This window comes from Sinohyriopsis cumingii, chromosome 7 (assembly GCF_028554795.1).
Source record: "Sinohyriopsis cumingii isolate HCF-2022 chromosome 7, ASM2855479v2, whole genome shotgun sequence".
Lineage (NCBI taxonomy): Eukaryota > Metazoa > Mollusca > Bivalvia > Unionida > Unionidae > Sinohyriopsis > Sinohyriopsis cumingii.
In genome coordinates, this window is record NC_142967.1 from 39824304 (window position 1) to 39849508 (window position 25205).

Here is a 25205-nt window from a genome sequence, read left to right on the forward strand (position 1 = left end):
CACAATGTGTACTCATTCACATACATACATGCATAGATATACAATGCACACTAATTCATATATTTCAGTATGCATAGGTACACAATGTGTACTCATTCACATACATACTTTCATAGATGTACAATGCACACTAATTCATATATTTCAGTATGCATAGGTACACAATGTGTACTCATTCACATACCTACTTTCATAGATGTACAATGCACACTAATTCATATATTTCAGTATACATAGGTACACAATGTGTACTCATTCACATACATACATGCATAGTTATACAATATGCACATGAGCATGCATACATATACAATGTATACGCATATACTTGAGTATGCATAGCTATACAATGTGAACTTATTCACAAACCTGAATATGTGTGTGATTTTTATTTTTAATGTAGCTTTAACAATTTTTCAGCTATATCGCTACGATTTCTGCAGTGTGTCAGTTTAAAGTGATGTCTAGCACTGGGGCATCATGCTGCAGACATATAGCATAATGTCTCACCCAGTGACATAATCCTGACACCAGGCCGACCAGTTCTAACACTAACCTCTTAATGCTGAGTGCCAAGTGAGACAGCTGTTAGTATAATTTTTATAAGTCTTTCATATGACTCGGCTGGGGATCGAACCCACGACCTCCCGCATCTGAGGTGGATGCTCTAACCACTAGGTCACAAGAGCAGTCACCTGAATATGTATAGCTACCCAAAGTGCACTCACTTAAATATGCATTGTTACACAACGTGCACTTACTCATATCTGAATATCCATAGCAACAACATGTGTACTCACTCACTTGAAAATGCAGACCTATACAATGTACACTCACCTCAATATGCATAGCTACACAACGTGAACTCACTTGAATATACATAACTATACAATGTGCAGTCAAAGACTTTGGTATGCATAGCTACACAATGTGCACTCAACTTCCATACTTGAGTGTTCATAGCTACATAATAAGCACTCACTTGAAACTGCATAGGTACACAATGAGCACTCACATACTTGAATATGCATAGGTATACAATGAGCACTCTCACATACTCGAGTATGCATAGTTACATAAGAAACACATACTTGAGTATACATCACTATACAATGACCACTGACTCACATACCTGAGAATGCATAGCTACACAATGACCAATCACTCAAGTATTCATAGCTACACAATGACCACTCTTTTGCTCATACTTGAAAATGCATAGCTACACAATGAGCACTCACATTTGAGTATGCATTGCAACAATCTGCACTCACATTTGAGTATGTATAGCTACACAATAAGCACTCACTTGAGTATGCACAACTACACAATGAGCACTCACTTGAGTATGCACAGCTACACAATGAGCACTCACTTAAGTATGCACAGCTACACAATGAGCACTCACTTGAGTATGTACAGCTACACAATGAGCACTCACTTGAGAATGCATAGCTACACAATGACCATTCAAATACTTAGCTACACAATGACCACTCAAATACTTGAGTATGCATAGCAAGACAAGGAGCTCACATAAGTATGCATAGCTAAAAGAATACTAAAGTATTAACATCTTTCCACTCGTAGAACCATTACACATACAATCTCTCATAGAACCATTAGACATCCATAAAATCTCTCATAGAACCATTAGACATCCATAAAATCTTCAAGAGTACTACATTGTAAATTGAAATGAAATAAGAATTACAGCAGGTGAAATTATTTATTTTCACATTACAAAAATACATGTATACTCTCAAAGAGGGCAGTGCCAGGGGGTCACTTCCTTTAAATTACATAAATATTAATTATACAGTATGCAGTACAGTAAATCCTGTACCAAAAAAGACAGTCATGGGACATGACAAAATTGTCCCTTGTATACAAGTGTTCTTTATACAAGTTATACAGTTATGACCAAGTATGCATAGCATGAAAACAGCAGAGGCTCTTTGGGATAACAGTATTCCTCTTTAAAAATTTACTGCAAAACTAACTTCAATAAGACTGAAAATCAAGTAGCTGTGAAACTAAACAATTAAATGCATACAAATTTTGTTAAAAAAGAAACAAAAATTGTATTTAAAATGCTAATGCACACACATGCGCTAGTGATTTTTTAATCACTGTCATCAACAAATTAAGACAAAAAAACAATAATTTGCACATGTAAAGGTCAAAGGTTTTTATGACATTATTTTACTATAGCATTAGGTAGTGTAATCAACAATGACCTGGGGCAAAAATTAAATGTAAAATTGTCACCATTTATAGTTTTGTTATAATAAATCTACCATCTTCCTTCTTAAAGGAAAGATTGGAATCACTGCATGTACAAAACTTCGACTTTGTAATGCCATATCAACCTGAACTGGAGGCAGACAAGTTCATCTGCAATTGCTTTTAATACTTTTTGTTTATTTAGGTCCTTGTACCTTGATATATATATATATATATATATATATATATATATATATATATATATATATATATATATATATATATAAGGATTTTAACTGTAAAAACTCTTAGCAATAACCTAAAGCTGAGATAGATCTAGTCACCCCCCTACTGACTTGTAATGATTTTAATCGAGTTGGATCTAGTCACCCCTACTGACTTGTAATGATTTTAATCGAGTTGGATCTAGTCACCTCTACTGACTTGTAATGATTTTAATCGAGTTGGATCTAGTCACCCCTACTGACTTGTAATGATTTTAACCGAGTTGGATCTAGTCACCCCTACTGACTTGTAATCATTTTAATCGAGTTGGATCTAGTCACCCCTACTGACTTGTAATCATTTTAATCGAGTTGGATCTAGTCACCTCTATTGACTTGTCATGATTTTAATCGAGTTGGATCTAGTCACCCCTACTGACTTGTAATTATTTTAACCAAACTGGATCTAGTCACCCCTATTGACTTGTGATGATTTTAACTGAGTTGGACCTAGTCACCCCTACTGACTTGTAATGATTTTAACTGAGATGGATCTAGTCACCCCTATTGACTTGTAATGATTTTAACTGAGATGGATCTAGTCACCCCTATTGACTTGTAATGATTTTAACTGAGATGGATCTAGTCACCCCTATTGAGTTGTAATGATTTTAACTGAGTTGGATCTAGTCACCCCTACTGACTTGTAATGATTTTAACCGAGATGGATCTAGTCACCCCTAATGACTTGTAATGATTTTAATCGAGCTGGATCTAGTCACCCCTACTGACTTGTAATGATTTTAACCGAGTTGGATCTAGTCACCCCTATTGACTTGTAATCATTTTAATCGAGTTGAATCTAGTCACCCCTATTGACCTGTAATCATTTTAATCGAGTTGGATCTAGTCACCCCTATTGACTTGTCATGATTTTAAGCGAGTTGGATCTAGTCACCCCTACTGACTTGTAATGATTTTAACCGAATTGGATCTAGTCACCCCTATTGACTTGTGATGATTTTAACTGAGTTGGATCTAGTCACCCCTATTGACTTGTAATGATTTTAACCGAGTTGGATCTAGTCACCCCTATTGACTTGTAATGATTTTAACCGAGATGGATCTAGTCACCCCTATTGACTTGTAATGATTTTAACTGAGTTGGATCTAGTCACCCCTATTGACTTGTAATGATTTTAACCGAGATGGATCTAGTCACCCCTACTGACTTGTAATGATTTTAATCGAGTTGGATCTAGTCACCCCTACTGACTTGTAATGATTTTAATCGAGTTGGATCTAGTCACCCCTATTGACTTGTAATGATTTTAACCGAGATGGATCTAGTCACCCCTATTGACTTGTAATGATTTTAACTGAGTTGGATCTAGTCACCCCTATTGACTTGTAATGATTTTAACCGAGATGGATCTAGTCATCCCTACTGACTTGTAATGATTTTAATCGAGTTGGATCTAGTCACCCCTATTGACTTGTAATGGTTTTAATCGAGTTGGATCTAGTCACCCCTATTGATTTGTGATGATTTTAACTGAGTTGGATCTAGTCACCCCTACTGACTTGTAATGATTTTAACCGAGATGGATCTAGTCACCCCTACTGACTTGTAATGATTTTAACTGAGATGGATCTAGTCACCCCTATTGAGTTGTAATGATGTTAACTGAGTTGGATCTAGTCACCCCTATTGACCTGTAATGATTTTAACCGAGATGGATCTAGTCACCCCTATTGACTTGTAATGATTTTAACAGAGTTGGATCTAGTCACCCCTACTGACTTGTAATCATTTTAATCGAGTTGGATCTAGTCACCCCTACTGCCTTGTAATTATTTTAATCGAGTTGGATCTAGTCACCCCTACTGACTTGTAATCATTTTAATTGAGTTGGATCTAGTCACCTCTACTGACTTGTCATGATTTTAATCGAGTTGGATCTAGTCACCCCTACTGACTTGTAATGATTTTTTAACTGAACTGGATCTAGTCACCCCTACTGACTTGTGATGATTTTAACTGAGTTGGATCTAGTCACCCCTACTGACTTGTAATGATTTTAACCGAGATGGAACTAGTCACCCCTACTGACTTGTAATCATTTTAATCGAGTTGGATCTAGTCACCCCTACTGACTTGTAATCATTTTAATCAAGTTGGATCTAGTCACCCCTATTGACTTGTCATGATTTTAATCGAGTTGGATCTAGTCACCCCTACTGACTTGTAATGATTTTAACCGAGATGGATCTAGTCACCCCCACTGACTTGTAATGATTTTAACTGAGCTGGATCTAGTCACCCCTACTGACTTGTGATGATTTTAACTGAGTTGGATCTAGTCACCCCTACTGACTTGTAATGATTTTCATTCAAAATACAATTCACAAAACATTAAATATTAGTCTGATCTAGTCAACAAGTCTCATTTATGAACAATTAATTTACACGATATTAGGAAATGCCAGTTTGTTTACTGGTAGTGTGCCCATCACCATAAATGTACTTTTGAAGCAATATAAGATAGAAATCAATGCTAAGCAAATTTATGATGTAATCAGACCTAGTAGAAAAAGCTTATTGAGCAGGTGACAAGCATGCCAAGCTTCGCTTCACAAATCTGCACACTGCATAGTGCACGTGAGTGAGCTGCAAGGAAGACAAATCTGTGTACACTGCATAGTAACCATGGGTGGCTACAAGGAAGGAAAACCTGCATACACTTGATAGAGTCTGTGAATGATCTAAAACTGAAGATAAATCTGTGTATACTGGATAGTATGTGGGTGAGCTGCAAGGAAGGCAAACTGTGCACAGGTTTGGTCATGATGTCTGTTAAATGCATTTTTGTTGACCAAAACCATTGTACATGTTAGACAGATGTCTAATATACAAGGAAGATGCAAAGATTGATTTTCAATGATGACCCCTGAAAATGGCCAGTTTTAAACAATCATCTGTTATATGGAGGTATCTACTAAGGCAGGTTATAATGGATGTAGATATTTTAATAGAGAGTGAAAAAATGTAAGACTAGGTATATTTCTATTACTTACAAGTCTGATACTTCTCAAAGACAAAGAAACTTTGCCAGTTGTTGAAAATGTATAAGCTCTGAATTTACCATAATACATAAAGGATTATAATTGTATCTCATCTCATCTGTTGTGCATTATTAACATTTTTCTGTTTCATAAAGACGGATTATATATTTTTGGAAGGTTTAAAAGAGATGCAAATTATCCTGAAGTCTTATGTAGATAAACCATTTACCTCACAACAAAATTTCTTCCAAACTGAAATCTCTTTTACAACTGCATACTAGAAAAAAAAACTATGACCTAAATACAGTCCATTTTGAACTGCCCTCAAGCCCGTGGTTCTTATAACATCACAATAACTCTAATGATGTTACTACAATTTAACACTGTTACAAACAGCAAAGTAAGCAAGAGTATGAGGATATGGAAAGCGAACAGTTTCTCTATTTTATGCCCCCATCCACGAAGATTGCATGTTTGCCATGTCCTCAATCCTATTGTTACACCACAGCAAATCACAGATTTTGTTTCTGTTTCATAACTTCAGCAGTACTTAGTAGCTTGAAGCTAATTTTTTATGATGCTCTACATAAGGAAGATGTAGAACTTATTTGAGATAAACTATATTTCAGGATACTTATAGAGCTATACCTCTGTTTGACTTTTTTGTTTGTTATACCCATCAATTACCACTTCAATTTTTCTAAGTAGATGAAAGCAAGAAAACCGATTTAAAGCACCTTTATTTTAGTGTATTTACTGAAACACAGAGTCTGATGAAAAAGCCCCTGCAAGCCTAAAGTCATTGTCACATAAAACACAATGCATTCTCTGTGGAAGAGGCTTTGAATAAGGGGCTGGACGAGGTATCACAGTCCGTAGTATGTACTCTCTTGCTGATGGGCGGGGAAAATCAGGGAATGACCGCTCATGTTTTTGAGACTCTCTGTCCTTTTCTTTGTCTTGTGCCGAATCCTCATCCAACACCATGTAGGAAGCCTGAAACAGTCATAAATCACACATATAGAAGAATGTCAGCACAATTCATTCAGATAGCAACATAAATAAAACAAGATATTGGCAACTCCTGTTGTGAAAAGAAGCACAATTTTAATAAGGTTGACAATTCGTTAGGCAATCTGATTTATATTGGATATACACATTATTAGACCACTGGATGAATATGATAATATTAAAGTCCATTTGGAAAAGTCTATTTTATTTATTTGTGGGAAGGTTATACATGTACTTATTTTAAGATCCACTCTACTGTGCTTTTCTGACAGTGTTCATGCATATATGTACATTTTAGGACCAGTCTAATAAAATAGAAAATGCAAACTGCTAATTAAAATAAAGGACATTTTTTTGCATTATTATAACAACACCATTATGAAACATAAACTAGGTCTAATATCAATAGATGCACTGCAAAGTGCATGGCCTAATATAATTCACTCCATAGGGCCTTAAAGAGAGGAACATGAGAAACAAAAGTTAAAAGGTACACATTCAGTTGCCATGACTACCCTAAATGATGATGTGGATACTTTTACTATAAGAAACATTCCATGAAAAGTTGATGAACAAGGGCCATAACCCACTCCAAAAATGGAGTGGATGAAACAAAGCCAATAAAAGATGCATCCAGGTCTTTGAAACAATATTCATATCAATCTTCATTAGGATATGTTGAATGGTTCTTGAGCCATGCTGATTGCAAGCAATATTCCAAGTTGCCATGTCAAGGCAAGAATTTGTTTGACAAGAGGCATAACTCTTTCAAAAAGCGAGTAGTCAAGACTAAGTTATAAACCACATATACAAGTCTAAAAGACGATGTTTATAAAAATAGGATCAGAATATGTTGAATGGTACTTGAGTATGCCAGTTGAAAGCATCATCCCATATGAAGATATGAAATTAATTGTCAAGAGCTCAAACTTAATCCAAACTGGAGCTGATGAAGTACTTGTTGTTCATCCTTTGAGTTGCCAGATAACCATGACATCATTTACTGTTCTGGTTTCCATGACCATGTGAGTCAATGATCTGGCCATTTGCACTCTTAATTGTCTGTGGCAAACTGGACAGGATGTACTTGGGGCTGCTTGATCAATAAAGGACATACTGCAGTTTCAAGATTTACATGCTTCTGCAATGCTCATAGCCTAGTTCAGGGTCAATTCTTAATTATTTCAAGGATGTGTTTGATCTCCCTGGGATAATTTTCCCTCCTTCAGCTTGCTGTAGATCTTTGGTAGTCACTTGTCTGATATGCAGGTGATGTGGCTGTCCATTTCATCTGTGATTCTGTCAGCGGAGTCTGGATGCTTGGAATGCCTGTCCTTGTGAGAACATCTATGTTTGATGCTTGTTCTGCCATTGTCCTCATCAGTTTCCTCATGCAGCCCATGTGTAAATGGTTGAACTTCTTGATGTGGTGTCTGAACACCATCCAGGTTTTGCATCCATACAGCAGGGTCAGCAACACATTGATTTTTTTTAGACTTTCAGCTTCTTTGCAGACTGATGTCTCAATGCTCCCCCACATTTATGAATAGTTGCCCAAGGCCACAATTGTTCTTTCAATGTCTGCATTGGTTTCATTGATGAAAAACAATTTTTATCACTATTTTTGCAAAGAATTAAGGATTCCACACTACAAAACTGGCAAAGTGATATTAACAATTCACATAAATGTGTGTATTATAGCATGTATAAAACTGAATTAGAACTGGAAAGATACCTCTCATGTGAATTATCATATTTTCTTAGGAAGTTACTTGCTAAATTTAGATGCTTAGTGCATACACTGAAAACAGAGACAGCTACTCAGCTAGACATAGCAGGACTGAGAGAAATAATAGATATTGTGAATTATGTCAGAAAAATAATGTTTATTTGGTAGCAGATGAATTCTGTTGTGTTTGTGCAGAGCTGTGCACCCCCTTATAATGCTTTTCAGTATTTTCAGGGATATTTTCAGTATTTCATGTCACCTTTCAGTATTCACAAGTGCACACCAATAGTAATGCACAACATAACTGACGCATCTTTATTACATCTTGCAACCAAACTGACATTACAAACAATGATCCATACTGCAAACATGATGCAAAATATTTCATGTTAACAATATCTGAAACATATAACAGTTAAAAATAATTTATTAATGATCATCACTGTTGAGCTTGGATGCTGAAGGTTACAGTAAAGCAGTGTCAAGTTAAGTGCTACATGTATGCTGGAATGAGGATCATTGACTTGTCTTATTCATTTCATAGTAGGCACTTTTCAACTTCTGTAATTGTTGAACTGAGCAATGGCATTTGGATTCAAATGGATGACCAGGTTTTGATTTAATAAGCAACAATGCTTCTAAAGGGTCGTCTCCCACTGATGACCTCTGCTCTGTTATGTTCTTACGCACTGTGGAGAAGATTCTCTCACAGTGGGCATTACTGTGGGGAATGGTTAATATTCCTCACATTACAACCTGAAAGTTCACTACGGAACAATGCCCCCTCTTCATCCTTCTTATTGCCAGCTGCAGCCCAGGTTTCATCCATTCTTTGTCTGGTGCAGGTGGATAGGTCTGTATATTGATAAATAGCAAACTGCTCAACAACAGTGTCAATAGTGCAACCAGGAGGCCGTAGCACTGGAAATCCATGCAGGAAGAAAGTCAGATCACTCAATTTGGCTGTCTGTTGCAAAGAAGCATCTGCTACAACTGCATGTCTCAAAATTGGTTCTTTGAGAGGAAGCTTCTCAATCAGGTAACTGCAGACACTCTTAAAGTACAACTTTACATCCCCAAAGAACTGCTTGATCCGCATGTCTCTCAAACCATTATTGTCAGAGATGGCAACGAAACTGGGGGCAGCATCACCTATGACTAAGTCCTTGTTGTCTTTTAAATTGTAGCTGCTTCTGAAGTCAACAGCTTCAGGCACACAACTTGACATGGCAGCTGGTTTGAAAAAACAACCAAGTAGTTTCACAATCTGGCTGACCAGCATTTTTCTCAGTATATGTATCTTCGGTTCATCTGACTGGAGACCGACAAGCAGATCATCATACATCTTGGCAGTATAGTCCAGAAACAGAACATACAGCTTGTCTGTAGGCGATTTCAGGAACCTAAGGATGTTTTCTACTTTCTTGTGAGCATATGGTTTGTCACTGATCTCAGCAACCTGTGTTGAAGATGAAACTGACTTGGTCTTGATATCATCAAATTCTGCTTTAAAGAACTTTTTCAAAGGTTCCCAATTTTGTAGCAATCTCTCCAGGCAACGACCAATATTTAGCCATCTGGTACAAACATGTTTAAGCATTCTCTTCTGCTCAATGTCAAAAATATCTTGAACACTAGAGAATTTGTGCTGTCGTTTCTCGCTTTTCTGGAAATAATAATATACATCCTGCTAGATCTCAGCCACATCTGGTAAACACTTAGCTCCTTTGTGGGCTGCATTGTGCATGACATGGATACAGCATCTTGCCAAGAATACACAGTTATGCTTATTTCTTATGTAGGAAATTACACCAATTTTGTTCTCAGTCATAACCGAGGCATTGTCACATCCAAGTGCTAAACAATTATTTCCACTGCAAGTTGCGTGCATTGATTTCCCCATCCAGGATTTTGAATATGTTTTCTCCTGTAGCAGAGCCAATGCAGAAGGGAAAGAAGCTCAAAGTGAACAAGTCCAGTGTTTTGGTCCATTGATCTAATTACAATTGGGAACTGCTTTTATCATTACTGCCATCTGTCGAAAGTGTGAAGGCTGCAGTCTGCATCCTCTCAGACATGCTCTTTTGTTGTGCCTTTCCCAAAGTCTTCACAAGAGCAGTTGCTTTCTTTCTGCCACACTTCATATCTGAAACTTAAATACAGAAATTTTAATTTGTACAATATACAAGTTAGTCAGTAAAGGTGTTCACACCATAACTATTTAAATAATGGTGCATTGGTATGGGGAAACTGATTCTAATTTAGAATTTGTAAGTTTTAGCAAATTCGAATGACTAGCTGGGATTAAATTTAACAGATGCCTGGTACCAACTGTGTACATGTGCTTCACTTGGTAAAAATACATGCATAAAAATTTTTAGATTACTGTAATTGCATATTTTTTTGTAAGTAAATGTCATAAAAATACATGATATAAAATAAAATAAATATCTACACACCTGCAGCAATTTTGCTATCCGGAAACATAAGTTTGAAGCCATCACTCAAAGAATCAGCTGTTGCTAGTGGCAGATTGTGGTAAGAGATGAGTTCGCACATCATAACTTCAGCACGAGTCATACACAAGGAGTCTTCATCACATTCAGTTGAACGTTTCATATTATTTGAAAAGAATGATGTAATTAGAGCCATTTGTCTAGCCTTGTCGATCACTTTATGCTTCTCTGATTTTATGTGGCGAGAGATGTCATTCCCGCCACCACTCCTAATTGATATATCAGTTTCATACAGTTTGCAGAAGGCATAACTACTGCCCTTTCTGCAGGGAGAAATGAACAGCCAGGTCTTGCTGTATGATGTGAGAAACTGCTGTACTCATCACTTCATGTCTTTGATTGAAGTTAATTCTTCAGTCACTCTCTTCCTCACAGATACCATTTCAAATACATTTCCCAAACCCAACTCAGCCATGATGCTGTTTACACTACAGATGCAACGACAAAGAAGCTCTACACATGCGCCATTGCAGAGCATTTTGCCCATGACCCTTCTATTTAACACAGAGGCTGAGAGCTAACTACAGCGGGTTGCTATTGCTTTACTTTCATACATCTTTCCTTTCTTTTTTATGTACTTGCCAAATACAAATTTTCCGTATTTTACCTCGCACAAAATCGGATTTAGCTCTTGAAGTCATTTTTCTGTATTTTGATATTTTTTCCCGTACTAAATACGGAAAAATACGGAGTGTGCACAGGTCTGGTTTGAGTTTGTCCAGCTTATGACCATTTAATAAAAAAATACTTTGATCAGGTTATTATCTCTATCCATCTAGAACAAAAGGGTACCCCTAATGAGTCATAGCAATATATTAATTATAAGAAATCTTTCTTACTGCATCAATTCGTCTTTTCATCTTAGACAATCTTTGATAACTCAAACGAATGGTGAATAATATCCTTAGGGGTAACAACATCTTTATAATATAAAGCACCGATTACGTGTGTATATTCATGAAGAACACCATATTTAACTTCTTTACACCATGGCACACATTATGTTTGCTTGTATTTTGTAATATGGGCCAATGGTCTAAATTTACTGAATAAAGTATACTATTATTATTATTGGTTTCATCATCCATGTGGACTGCATGTAACAAAACATTGCTGAGAAAGGCAAACTTGTCCAGTGGCTTGATGGGTTGGTCATTCACTGTGATGGTAGGCTCTAGTTAATCTTTCCTGGTGCAGCATGGTGCATGCATCACTCCTGTCTTCTGTATCCTGATTGTGAAACTGAAACCATCACAGGTTAAGAAATGGTCCATACTGTGTTGCAATGTCAAACTCAGATTTGGTATTTAGAAAAGATGAATGGATGTTTTTTGGAAATGAAAGCAGAGACAGTCATGAGTTTGTGGTGAAACTGCAGATAGTTTGGGTCAACCAATAAGGTGTGAATTTCAATGATTCTGCCTGATGTAGCAAAAGTAATTAGAAAACAGTTATTATACAAAAGAGCAGTTGTGGTGGCTCTAAATAAAGGTTTGAAGGGTACCTTGTTTATTTATTTAAGAACTCAAAGTAGATCCCATTTCGGTTTTGCTAGTTTCAATGGACTTTCAACACATACACTATAGGGGTCATCCATTTAGTATGTATGCAAAAATCTGGCATTGCTTGACCAATCTCCCCTCCCTGTACACATGTGTACTACTGGTATTTTACACACACCCCACCTGCGTACGTATGCATACCCACCTACTCGAATTCTATAGAACTACAGCAGTTACATGACACAACCAAGATGACCTTCAAGACATGTTCTTGAAGGAAACAAACTTGATTTAAAGAGATATGAGCTGTCATCCAGATAGACAGAGCATGGAGGTGATCTGGAGTTGTAGCACAATTCTGTCCATGATTCTTATGAGGACCACGGGACCAAGATTCTAACTGACAATGTGTGTGTGTGTGTGTGTGTGTGTGAGATTAGGATTTTTAGCATAGTTTGAACAATGTTTCAGCCATATCTCTACGATGTCTGCAGTGTGGCAGTTTACAGTGATGTCTAGCACTTGGGCATCATGCTGCAGACATGTAGTATGATGTCCCACCTAGTCACGTTATCCTGACACAAGGCCGACCAGTCCTAACACTAACCTCTTAATGCTCAGCACCTAGCAAGGCAGCTGTTAGTACCATTTTTATAAGTCTATGGTATGAATTGTCTGGGGTTCGAACCCACAACCTCCCGCTTCTGAGGCGGACGTTCTAACCACTAGAGGTTATGACTGACAATAAGATCTCCCTTATGAATGGTGCTGACAATAAGATCTCCCTTATGAATGGTGCTGACAATAAGATCTCCCTAATGAATGGTGCTGAAGACTGATCTTGGGGTCTGAACTTGGCACCCAAATGTGAGAAACCTTAGATCTATAACTAGTTGGAGCTTGCACATGGGTTGCAGAACTTGGAAAAGTCTGGGTAGAGTGATAGTTAAGTCTTTTTTGTTAAAAATTTGCACTGCACTTTTCATGGGTGTGTTTGTTTCTTGCTGCAGAACATTGGCTTGGATATAGGGATGTCTGAAAGAAAGAGAAACCTTGATATTGGGAGAAGGTTGAGGAACTTGATCTGAAAGCTGTCCAAGATGATTTACAAGACTGAATGGCCTCCGGGGCAGAGTCTCTCCCATCCATAATAAAGTGTTGGAAGTCTTTCCCCATAACATCAAGATGTCAGAAAATGGCCGTATCAACATGTCATTGTTCTCTATGGGGAGAATGATGTAGAACAAATTGGTCAAAACCACTCTTTGTTTTATCATTACATGCTCTGGGAAACATGGCCCTCTCTGAGGTTGGGTTTGAAGAAAGGTTTCCACATCTGGCAGGCCAATGAGGCATCTTTTTCCTACTTCTCTTATCACTTGTGTGAAACAAGCGCTGGACTTTGGGTTGCTAGGCTTGTACAAGGTTAGCATCTCTGTTAGCCTGTTTGCTGATCACTACTTGACCAAGGAATAAGGGGTTGGAAGACAGAGGTTGAGATCTGAGGATGACCTAGTGGAGGTCTTTTTGCAGTGCTGACTTGGATTGGAGAGATATGGAGGTAAATGGGTCAGCTTTTGGAACTTGAAAGCAAGAGGCAAGTGTTGACCTCCCCTGTTGAGTACATGAGTTTTTGCAAGACTGATTCCTAGGCATATCTGTCAGAAAGTATCTAAGCTAGTGTTAGCTTGTTGAAAAATGACAACAAAAACAAGGTTGAGCAAGGAACCAATAGATAAAATATGCAAACCATTTGTAGAATCAAGCAAAGATTTTTAGTCCATGCATTGAGGAAGGTTTCAACATTATCAGGCCTGCAATATCTTTCTCCACACCTGGAACTTTGATGAAGAAGTCTGGCATGTGTATTTCTAAAGCCCCGAGTAATCATTGTAGTCACTGTTGTGAAAAGAAATTTTCTGTTGATGACTGGATCTTACACTGCCTTTTCAAAGCTGTGTAAAATATAAATAATTAGCCTAGACTGTACTGTACTTGTTTGACAGAAGGCTAGTCATTCTTGGTTAGAAGGTTGATGAATGCAGGAATTATGTAAGAGACCACTGACAAAGCAGTACACCGCTACCTCGATAACTTGCACCCTGATAACTCATGAACCTGCTTATAACATGGGGTCAGGCATGTATCCCATTTTTTAAACCAGAAAATACACGAAAAATTGATCCCTAGTTCTTGAACTTGAAGAAAATCGGGCATCAAAATTGGTAATTGAAATGTTGATATATCACTCGTTTTATGGTCCCAAACGGTAGATAGGACCTGGAAATTGTAATCAACATTTAGAAATAATCAACTTTTAATAAGCCATATAATTAGTTACATTTTTTTCTCCAAAGGATGTTCTTTGTACATCGTAATTAAAGAAATTCAAGGAAATTTCAATCAATGATAATGTCACGTATGTCTAGTTGTAGGCAGTACAATAATTTTTCAATGCCAATTAAATAATTTTTATTAAGTGAAATTTGTGTTTCAATTCTATCTTTTCATTCCTCTTAAGTGTAATCATCATAAATTCAATGTGTATTTAAATGTAAAATATGGCAATCTATCATAACAGCCATGTCCGCAAGCATTTCTCTGAGAACCTAATTAAGTGCTGACCGTGTTTTGATAACTGATTTGTGGAAGTATTTGTATTGTTGCACTGAATTAAATGTTGGCCTCCTTTATATTATCACACTGAGTCTTTTGAATCAAATAAAGGAGGTGGAATAAAAGAAAAGGTAAAAGGCATGCAAATCCTACATACTTAAAATCTAGCAGCCCAGGTTGTATGTCGGGTGAACTCACTTCATTTGATCAATTGAACACTGTTATAAATGTTATTGTGTATGTAACATAAACTACCTTAAACTGACAGACTAATTCATAACTATCAAAGATAGCAAGACAACCAAGCGAAACGAATGCTTTGTAAAAGAAAGCTTGGTTTCACAGATACGGACCATTGTGGGCAAGCGAGTTTTAGAGGCTTCCTGAAATGGCATTTAGAGATATACTGGTACTCAAGGATGATAAGAAGTTTCACTATTACTTCCAATGAAATCATGACATATTGTACTAAGTATACAATATAATAATTGAGTTTCAATGAGATGATTGTCTCGCAAAATAAATGTCTCCAGTTTTTAAAAGAAAAGGAATCTTGTTTGGTGGTGTATCAACAGTTAGTCTAGTTCCTTGCTACACTGACTCCTCACCTGGCAGTATACTATTAAATACCACTCTGGGAGCCAAACTAACCAACAAAACAAAAAGAAGCGATGTAAAACACAAATGTTTTGGCATAAACGTGATGGTTGTTGAAACCAATTTAAACAATCTTACACATGCTGGACATTTTGAAAATAAATGTCATTTAAACAGAATAACAAACCACTTCATTAGAAAAGTGCATTATTAACAGTTATTATCGAAATGATTTTAAAACAAGTATTCAGTCTGGAAACCACCAAGTTTCCTAACCCACCCAGGTTTTCTCTATGTCCAAGCGGACTTTTTTCAATTTTTGGAGGTCAGCTTGGTAACTCGCATCTTCGTTTATAGTGCGGTTTATGTTTGTGGACCCCGTTGTGCACAAGATATCAAGGGAGAGGTGTATTCTGGAAGCAAAAGCCATAAGATTTCTTTCATGCATGTACAGTGGGCTGAGTCTTCCCTGCACATTGACTGATAAAGAAAATGGGAGTGAAGAGTATACAGCTTCTAAATCATGACAAAGACCTAGTCTAATGTTACGTGTTTAGGCTCAAATAAACAGTAACACAAGAAAGAGTGAAAACAACAAGCTTTGAAAAATTTAAAATTATTTATTTCCCTGGAAAATTACTGTAAAAATGAAAAAAATAAGAACTTATGGTTTTAAGAATCAAATCCAAAAATAATCCAAGAATAATCCAAGAATAATATTTTAGAAGTCCTAATAATAAAATGTTCTAATGAATTCAAGTTCAAGTCATGATGAAGAATCCAAGATGGAAGGCGATGACGTATGCTGCAACCTGTACTGTGTTGAAGTTTACAGTTCCTTGTAGAAACACAATAATTAATCCTCTGGTTCTGGAAATCCAAATAAAATTTTAAAGAAAATGTCTTTGTTAAAGAGTTTTGTATGAGCACACATATTTTCCTGGAAAAAAGATTTAACCTTCTAGAATCAGAAAAATTAAAATAAAACTCAAAAACTCAATACTAGTCAGAACAGAAGAAAACAATATGACATGTGTTTAAAAACCCAAAAATCTGAGAGAGAGATCTAAACATCACTATTAATAATAAGTATTTTGCAATTTTGGAAATGCCTAATTGCAAAATACAGGATAACATGATCATGTTTACATATAAAAATCATGTAGCCCCTGTATGTCCTTGATAGCAACCAATCATTTTACTCTGAGAATAAAAGTTGTTTACTTGACCCTCAATCAAGGCCAGGAACTAAATCAAAAACAGAAACAGTGTTTCTGTTATTAGGCATTTATGGAAAAATTCAGGTCAAACTGAATTTTCTGGAAAATATCAAATTCCTAGTAAACAAAATTACATTACATTGACAATGTAAAGAAAATAAAAAGACTCCAAAACCCACAAACAATCAAATCAAATCAAACACAAATTAAATCAAATATACGTAACACTAGTAGGTTATGGTTCTTGATACCTAGACAGGTCCATTATTGGATACTGTGGGACACTAGCTGATTGAATTGGGTGACGTTATGCTGGACATCCTCCATATAGCCAGGACAGTAAATATCATGGTTAACAGCTTTATATGCTTGGGATGGATTAGTGAAGAAGCTGATGGTCTCCTAAGGTATTATGATCATGTAACATATCTGAAGAAGAAGGCCATGTCGAATAGTTTCAACACCTCTTTTCCCTCAAGGTTAACCATATGCAGTGGCTTTTGATGACTAAACTATGCCAAGCAACAGTTCTTTAATTTAGTCTTGACATTTCCTCTCTGGCTTCCAAAGAATAAAAATGGTGACCGATTCAAATGGTACATTTATGAAGCACAATTAGACTTTGCCAGTATTGTAGTGTTACATGAAAATGTCTTGTCAAAATTTTAATGGGATGAGATTTGGCCATTGAGTACACAGTCAAATGAAATTGTCTTGTCAAAACTACAATGAGGCTTTGGTCATACAGTATACAGCCACGTGCAAATATCTTGTCAAAACTACAATGAGGCTTTGGTCATACAGTATACAGCCATGTGCAAACCTCTTGTCAAAACTACAATGAGGCTTTGGTCATACAGTATACAGCCATGTGCAAACCTCTTGTCAAAACTACAATGAGGCTTTGGTCATACAGTATACAGCCATGTGCAAACCTCTTGTCAAAACTACAATGAGGCTTTTGCCATACAGTATAGTCATGTGCAAATGTCATGTCAAAACTACAATGTGGCTTTGGTCATACAGTATACAGCCATGTGCAAATGTCATGTCAAAACTACAATGTGGCTTTGGTCATACAGTATACAGCCATGTGCAAATGTCTTGTCAAAATCCACAGTGAGGCTTTGGCCATGCAGTGTGTGTGTGATTTGGATTTTTAACGTAGCTTTAACAATTTTTCAGTCATATCGCTATGATGTCTGCATTTTGATAGTTTATAGTGATGTCTAGAACTGGGACATCATGCCGCAGACATGCAGCATGACATCTCACCCAGTCACATTATCCTGACACCAGGCCAACCAGTCCTAACACTAACCTCTTAATGCTGAGCACCAAGTGAGGCAGGTGTTAGTACCATTTTTATAAGTCTTTGGTATGACTCAGCCGGGGATTAAACCACACAACCTCTCGCATCTGAGGCAGATGCTCTAAAAATAATCAGTTTTTAAAAGCAACGGAAAATTATGAAAATTGGCAACTGGGAGCAGAAGATTTACTGGCTGATCCTAGGGATAATTTTCATGATTTAGACCCAAATGCAAATGGTTTTTAGTTTCTCAGCATTTTACATTGATTGTGTTGAAGACTGTATTTTATTCTTTTGAAATTCTCAATCAATTTCGTTGAATTATAAACTATATAGATCAAATAATTATTTTTATGACACAGGAATCAATATTGGGAAGTAAATCAGTTTTACCACTCAGCAAGAACCATTATTATGGTAATTTTTTTTGAGAACTCTGTCAAATTTCAGCTCAAATGAATAGAAAGCAAGAAATAAGGAAAAAGTAACCCATTTTTTAAAATTCTGGCAACTGTGTACTGTCAGTGTGTCTCTGGCATACAGGCACTGATAAAGTTGTAACTATCAAGGTGATCATACTATCTGCATGCTGTTGGGGACTACCAAGCTTTTGGGGACTACCAAGCTGTTGGACTTGTGGGGTAATGAGCTACTGAGACTAGTATATTGCTGTTCTACTGTACAATGACTAACTGACTGATAGCTGGAGCTTGGGTGATTTGTCAAGTTCTAGTTAAATTATGAGTGGCCCATGTGACCTACTTTTAGTGGAACGCTGTTCACTGCTGTACCCACTGTGACTCTTGTGCATGCTAAGTTGCAAGACTCCGGAGCTAACAATGTTTAAAACATGAAACTCAAATGGCTGGAGAGATGAGAGGACAGACAGATGAAGGGTAAAACTATATTCCCCTTCCTACATTCATGATGGGATGTACAAATGCTAACACAACAAGATAAGACTTGCAACACAACTAACCTTCTGAGCTGCGATGAAAAGTTTATGGATGATAGTGCCTGCTGGGCCCTGCGGTCCACCTCTTACAGCAACCTCTGAATTCTTCAGAATGCTGTTCACAAAGTGACGCAGTTCACTTTCTGCATCGTTACGGTCAAGCAAATTGGCTGTAAACTTGCTTCTCAATGACTGATTGCGGGCAATCACAATCTCGGCATGGCTTATCATTCGAACTAACTCCTGGAAATATTAATGATGATAATATAGTGGGTATCTGCACTGTTTATATATTTGGTAATGCTATAGTGGAGAAATCAAGCCATAAATCAGTTGTGGTGCACTGACTGCCACGCTGTAACCATAATCAGATTATAGATAATTTAAACATAATTTATTAAGAAATATGGATACCAATTGCAAATGATGGACATCAAAGCAAATGATGGATACTGAAAGCAAATGATGGATACCAAAAACAAAAGATGTGTACTGAAAGCAAATGATGGATATCAAAAGCAAATGTTGGATACTGAAAGCAAATGATGGATAATGAAAGCAAGTGACAGATACCAAAAGCAAATGATGGATACTGAAAGCAAATAATGGATATAAAAATCAAATGATTGATATCAAAAGCAAATGTTGGATACTGAAAGCAAATGATGGAAACTGAAAGCAAGTGACAGATACCAAAAGCAAATGATGGATATCAAAAGCAAATGATGAATACCAAAAGCAAATGATGGATACCAAAAGCAAATGATGTATAATGAAAGCAAATGATGTATATTGAAAACAAATGATGGATACCAAAAGCAAATTAAGAAATCAAAAGCAAATGATGGATACCAAAAGCAAATGATGGGTATCAAATGCAAATGATGGATACCAAATGCAAATGATGGATACTGAAAGCAAATGATGGGTACTGAAAGCAAGTTATAGATGCCAAAAGCAAATGATGGATATCAAAAGCAAATGATGAATACCAAAAGAAATTGATGTATTGTGAAAACAAATGATGGATACCAAAAGCAAATTAAGGAAACCAAAAGCAAATGATGGATACTGAAAGCAAATGATGGATATCAAAAGCAAATGATGGATACCAAAAGCAAATGATGTATATTGAAAACAAATGATGGATACCAAAAGCAAATTAAGGAAACCAAAAGCAAATCATGGATACTGAAAGCTAATAATGGATATCAAAAGCAAATGATGGATATCAAAAGCAAATGTTGGATACTGAAAGTAAATGATGGATACTGAAAGCAAGTGATAGATACCAAAAGCAAATGATGGATATCAAAAGTAAATGATGTATAATGAAAGCAAATGATGTCTATTGAAAACAAATGATGGATATCAACAGCAAATGATGGATACTGAAAGCAAATGATATACACTGAAAGCAAATGATATATAATGAAAGCAAATGATGGATACTGAAAGCAAATGATGGATATTGAAAGCAAATGATGGATACTGAAAGCATATGATGGATACCAAAAGCAATTTATGAATACCAAAAGCAAATGACAAATATGAAAAGCAAATGCTGAATAACAAAAGCTAATGATTGATACCAAAAGCTAATAATGGATACCAAAAGCAAATGATGCAAACCAAAAGCAAATAACAGATACCAATGGTCAATGAAAATTGCTTTACTCAAATATAGATTAGGGGGCGCTCACCAATTATTATGTACTTTTGAGAGAGTGATGTATGTAAGGTGAAGTTGTTTGCATTTAAAACAAGCACAGTGGAGAGAATGTTGCCATACCTCTAAGCTACATTAATGTAATGTGGATGATATTTCTTTGGTTATTGTACTTTTGGAAATTGTACATGATTTAAACACACTGCTAACTAAAATGACTGCCCCCTCATGCTAAAAAATCAGTCTGAATTAGTCTAAAGTACACTATCCATAGCAGCTATTAAAATAAGGAAAATGAATTTTACTAGACTAGACAATACCAGCTTCTGAAAGTGCAATGAATGAATTACCAAATATATAAAATGTAAAAAAAAGTTATCGGCTCTTTTTTATACAACTTACCTCTGAAGTTCAGGAAGTGAAAATGACCAGGTGGAGCTAGCACTTTTTTGAAAGTTGCACATCTGGAGTAAGGCCAAGCTGTATACTATATAACCCATAGTACACCCATCAATCATACACCAAAATAAAGGGAATTAAAGGTTCTTTGAATTATACCTAAGATATACAAGGTCTTTTTTAAACAGCCAGTATAACCAGTGAGGAAAGCCGGGGTAAATTCTTTTTCTTTAAAATTCTAACCCTATGCAAAATACGAAACTGTAGAGTGCCACCTTAAACATATTACAATGTTTTTGTATCTCTTATTTGTCTAACTTACTAATTAAAATAACTGTCCTGGAAACTGCAAGATGTGCATCTGTATAGTTCACTGTTAAGTCTACACATACATAAATCAATTAAACAGACCCTTCCCCATGACATTTGAACTTGTCACCAATTAACAATTGAGCTATATGTCCTACTACTTGCGAGCACTGAGACAACAATGATGTCATATTGGTGCAAGCGCCAGCAATCACCAAAACGTGATCAAAACTTGGCAATTCATTTCGAACAAAGCAAAAGATCCTGTGACTGAAAATGTAGGAGCTTGTGTTGCTGTCTGCATATTTTGGTATTAAGTTGCATGCTGTCTCCAAGTGTAATGTATTTTTGAGATTATATTAAATATGCCAGGAACTATATTTTTAACAGCATAATGTAAAGAAAAGCATACTTTAGCAACAAAGAAACAAATATCATTTTAATAATGTGGAATTATCAAAGGAAATACTAGTTTATATGAGGTAATGACTAAACTTAAATAGAAGCCGAATCCAGACAGCAATTTTCTAGTACACTAAATAAGCAAACATGTCCGATATGTTCATTTAAAATTTTTACTACAACTTAATACATTCTAGCACCAGATCAAGACTTACATCATAGCTGCGTACATCCTGGACAGGAGATCGTGTCACTGTTGAAGCTTTTGAACAAAGCTTGTCCAACAGCTGCTGTAGCACTGGCAACTCCTGATCTTCTGTAAAACCATACAACTAGGCTCTTAATTATCCCATAAATTATTACAAAACCATTTCATATTTACATAATTATAAATATATCCAACATCACTTTATTAAATCTTATGGACAAAGCATTATTTCCATGCACTGATTTTATTTTCATATCTTGGACAATGATTTTTTTTTAAAAGAAAAAAAAAATATTGGCAAGTTTAAGATCTATATTTATTTGCACTTGTTGCATCATTTTATAACAAACATTAGGTATACCAGAATTATAATCAAGATATACAAAACTTGATTGATAATGACAACACCAGACTGATTTGCACATTATTTACTTTGGGGAAATATGCACCTGATTGATATACAGCAGAAATAATTTTAACTTTCTTTGGTTTAAAGCAATGTAATCCTTTCATTTTTTCTTGCAAGTGGGTAGGGTTTTCTGAGTTCTAGTAATGTAGGATTGGTATATCTCATGCAATGGGTAGGATTTTCATATTTCTTGTCAAGAGTAGGATTATTATAGTTTCTGTAATGGGAAGGATTTTTTATTTTTCTTGTAATGGGTAGGATTTCCCATTTTTCTTGAAATGGGCAAAAGTTTTGTTTTTCTAGTGAAGGGTAAGATTTTCATATTTCTTGTAATAGGCATCATTTTCACTTTTCTTGTCATGGTAAGAAATTTTATAATCGACAGGATTCTCTAATTTTTCAGTATTATATTACTTAGCTAGGTATCCCAACAACAAATATGAGTTTGGTTTGTGGTTTTAACGCCAGTTTTCTGCAGGGGATAGGCTAAATGGTACAGTGTATAGGCTATAATCAGTATATTTGGTGGAGAAGAACCAAGGAAAACTGTAAAAGCAAGTGGCTTAAGTTAGACCACTCGGTCACCTGCAGCCCCAACAACAAATATAAATGAAGGAACTCTTCCATTTGTACATGTAAAATATTTACACATATCCCTTTTGTTATATTTGATCTTTTTATAAGAAGTGTTAGATTTTCAACATTCAGCAGCTAAATGTCTCTTTAGCGAATCATGGTTTCATGATTTAAACATGAAGAAAATTATTTTGCTAATCTGACTTTTAATTATTTCAACCATGCACAAGTTACTTTTCTCTTGGTGACACTAATTTTTAATTATTTTATAATAAGTAAGTTTCTTCTCTCTTGTAGAAAACTTCAAACAAATTGAGTTAACTATGCAGACCATCATTAAATGACAAAATGACATTATGTAGATCAAGGCATCTTCAAAATCACTTTACATGACCATTTGAAAGTTCACAATAAAATCAGACTTTTTATGATGTGATTGACAACATTTTTCATAAAATAAGAAATAAACAACACAGGTGGAATAATCTGAATTGTTTGTTTGCCAATATTTACAAACATTTCACTTAAAATATTCTTCATCTTCCACACCAGCAGGTGTCTCCTGCATTTGAAAGTTATCTTCAGCACTCTAACTTGAAAAAAAAAGTTCTTTTGCACACTTTATTAAACTGAGCAAAGCATGAAAAATTACAAACAGGAATCCCTTTGAGGAATTGACACTCAACTGTCCATAAAGAATTTCCAGGAATTCAAGATATGACCATTTTATTCTTTATAACAACTGAGTGTTGACATCATCTTCTATATTTTTGAGTCATAAGATTTTCATATAAGCCACTGTGGTAGCCACAATGGTTGTTTGACTGGCATTATTTTCATTCAGAAAAATCTAGATATCATTAAAAGACTTTTGGTGAAACTTCATGCCAATATGACCATCCAATTAGGAGAATAAGTGACAAGATTTTCAATATGTTCATTATGGTATCCATACTGGCTGTGAGCTGAGCACCATTCCAGTATGGTGTCAACTAGATATCATAACAAGTTTTACTGTAAAAACCTTAAGTTGATATGACTATTAATTCTGGAGGAATAGTGATGAGATTTTCAAGATAGCTGTGAGATGGCCATATTGGATGTCAGATCAGCATCATTTTCATTCAGGATCAATTAGACACCAAAAGAAGTTTAGGGTAAAAATCCTATTTCAATATGACTTTCTAGAGAGGAGAAGTAGCAACAAGATTTCCAAGATAACTGACATAGTGCCATATTTGAACTAAGCATGATTTTCATTCAAGACCAATAGATATCATTGTCAGTTTTCCAGACAAAACTCTATATTGATATGACTTTCCTTTCTTTGGAGTAATCATAGCAAGGTTTTCGAGATGGCTACCATGGTGATTTAGTGGCCATACTAGAGGTCAGATCAGCACCATTTCATTTAAGACAACATTACATCATAAAAAGTTTTCTGGTTAAAACCCCATGTTGACGTGATTTTCCATTTAAGAAAGGTAGCAGTAAGATTTTCTAAAAGGCTGATGTAGTAGCTATATTCAATGTCAGATTGGAATAGTTTTTATTTACTACCAACTAGACACTATAAAAAGTCTTCCATTGAAAACACTGTTGTTATATCTTTCCATTCAAGCAGAGTAGCAATAACAAGGTTTTCAAGATGAACATTGTGGTGGCCATAATGCATGTCCAGGTGGCACCATTTTCAATTAGGACAAAAAGGACATCATAATCTTCTGGTGAAAACCCTAAGCCAATATGAATTTCCATTCAGGGGGTGTAAGAATAACAAGATTTTCAAGATGGTGACTGTTGTGGCAATAACGGATTTCTTAGCAATACTATTCTCATTTACGACAAACTAGATCTTGAGATGAATGTGCGCGCAAACTTTCATGGCAATCCTTCAAGTAGTTTTGGAGTAGTGCAAACTTGTGCTAATGGATAGATCAATGAAGACAGGCCATCCAATAAACTCTGATGGTCTATAACCAATAGATCTACAAGTCAAATATTCTTTAAAAATGATTTTAGTGACAGGATTTGACAACCATTATTGGTTTAACTTTAGACAAATTATCACATCAATAACTGTTTTTCATAGATGGATCAAGAAAATGTACAGCTGTTCTAAATCAGTTTTGACCATTAAGTTTTGTTCTGATTAGATTTGCTTGAAATTGTACTGTATGGTATCATAAAATTAAAATTTCTTGTGCTTAAAAAATCATCTCATTGTTGCAAGTTTAATTTATATTAATCACATAACAG

General features: G+C 35.7%; 1 protein-coding gene across 3 annotated transcripts in view; it reads right to left on the reverse strand.

Annotated features, from left to right (window-relative positions):
• Positions 1-1715: 1715 nt before the first annotated feature.
• The window catches only part of LOC149795072 (rab3 GTPase-activating protein catalytic subunit-like), a 100114-nt gene continuing 76624 nt past the window's right edge, over positions 1716-25205 (reverse strand). For 2 of the 3 annotated variants that reach the window (XM_089964776.1, XM_089964774.1), the window contains 3 exons: positions 21969-22069; positions 18999-19217; positions 1716-6512 (listed from right to left, as the gene is read on the reverse strand). In XM_089964776.1, coding sequence (XP_089820902.1) covers positions 6270-6512; positions 18999-19217; positions 21969-22069 — 563 coding nt within the window. In that variant the 3' untranslated portion in view covers positions 1716-6269. Of the gene's footprint in view, positions 6513-16087; positions 16358-18998; positions 19218-21968; positions 22070-25205 lie in introns of those variants that run through there. The other variant, XM_089964777.1, reaches the window with a different exon arrangement.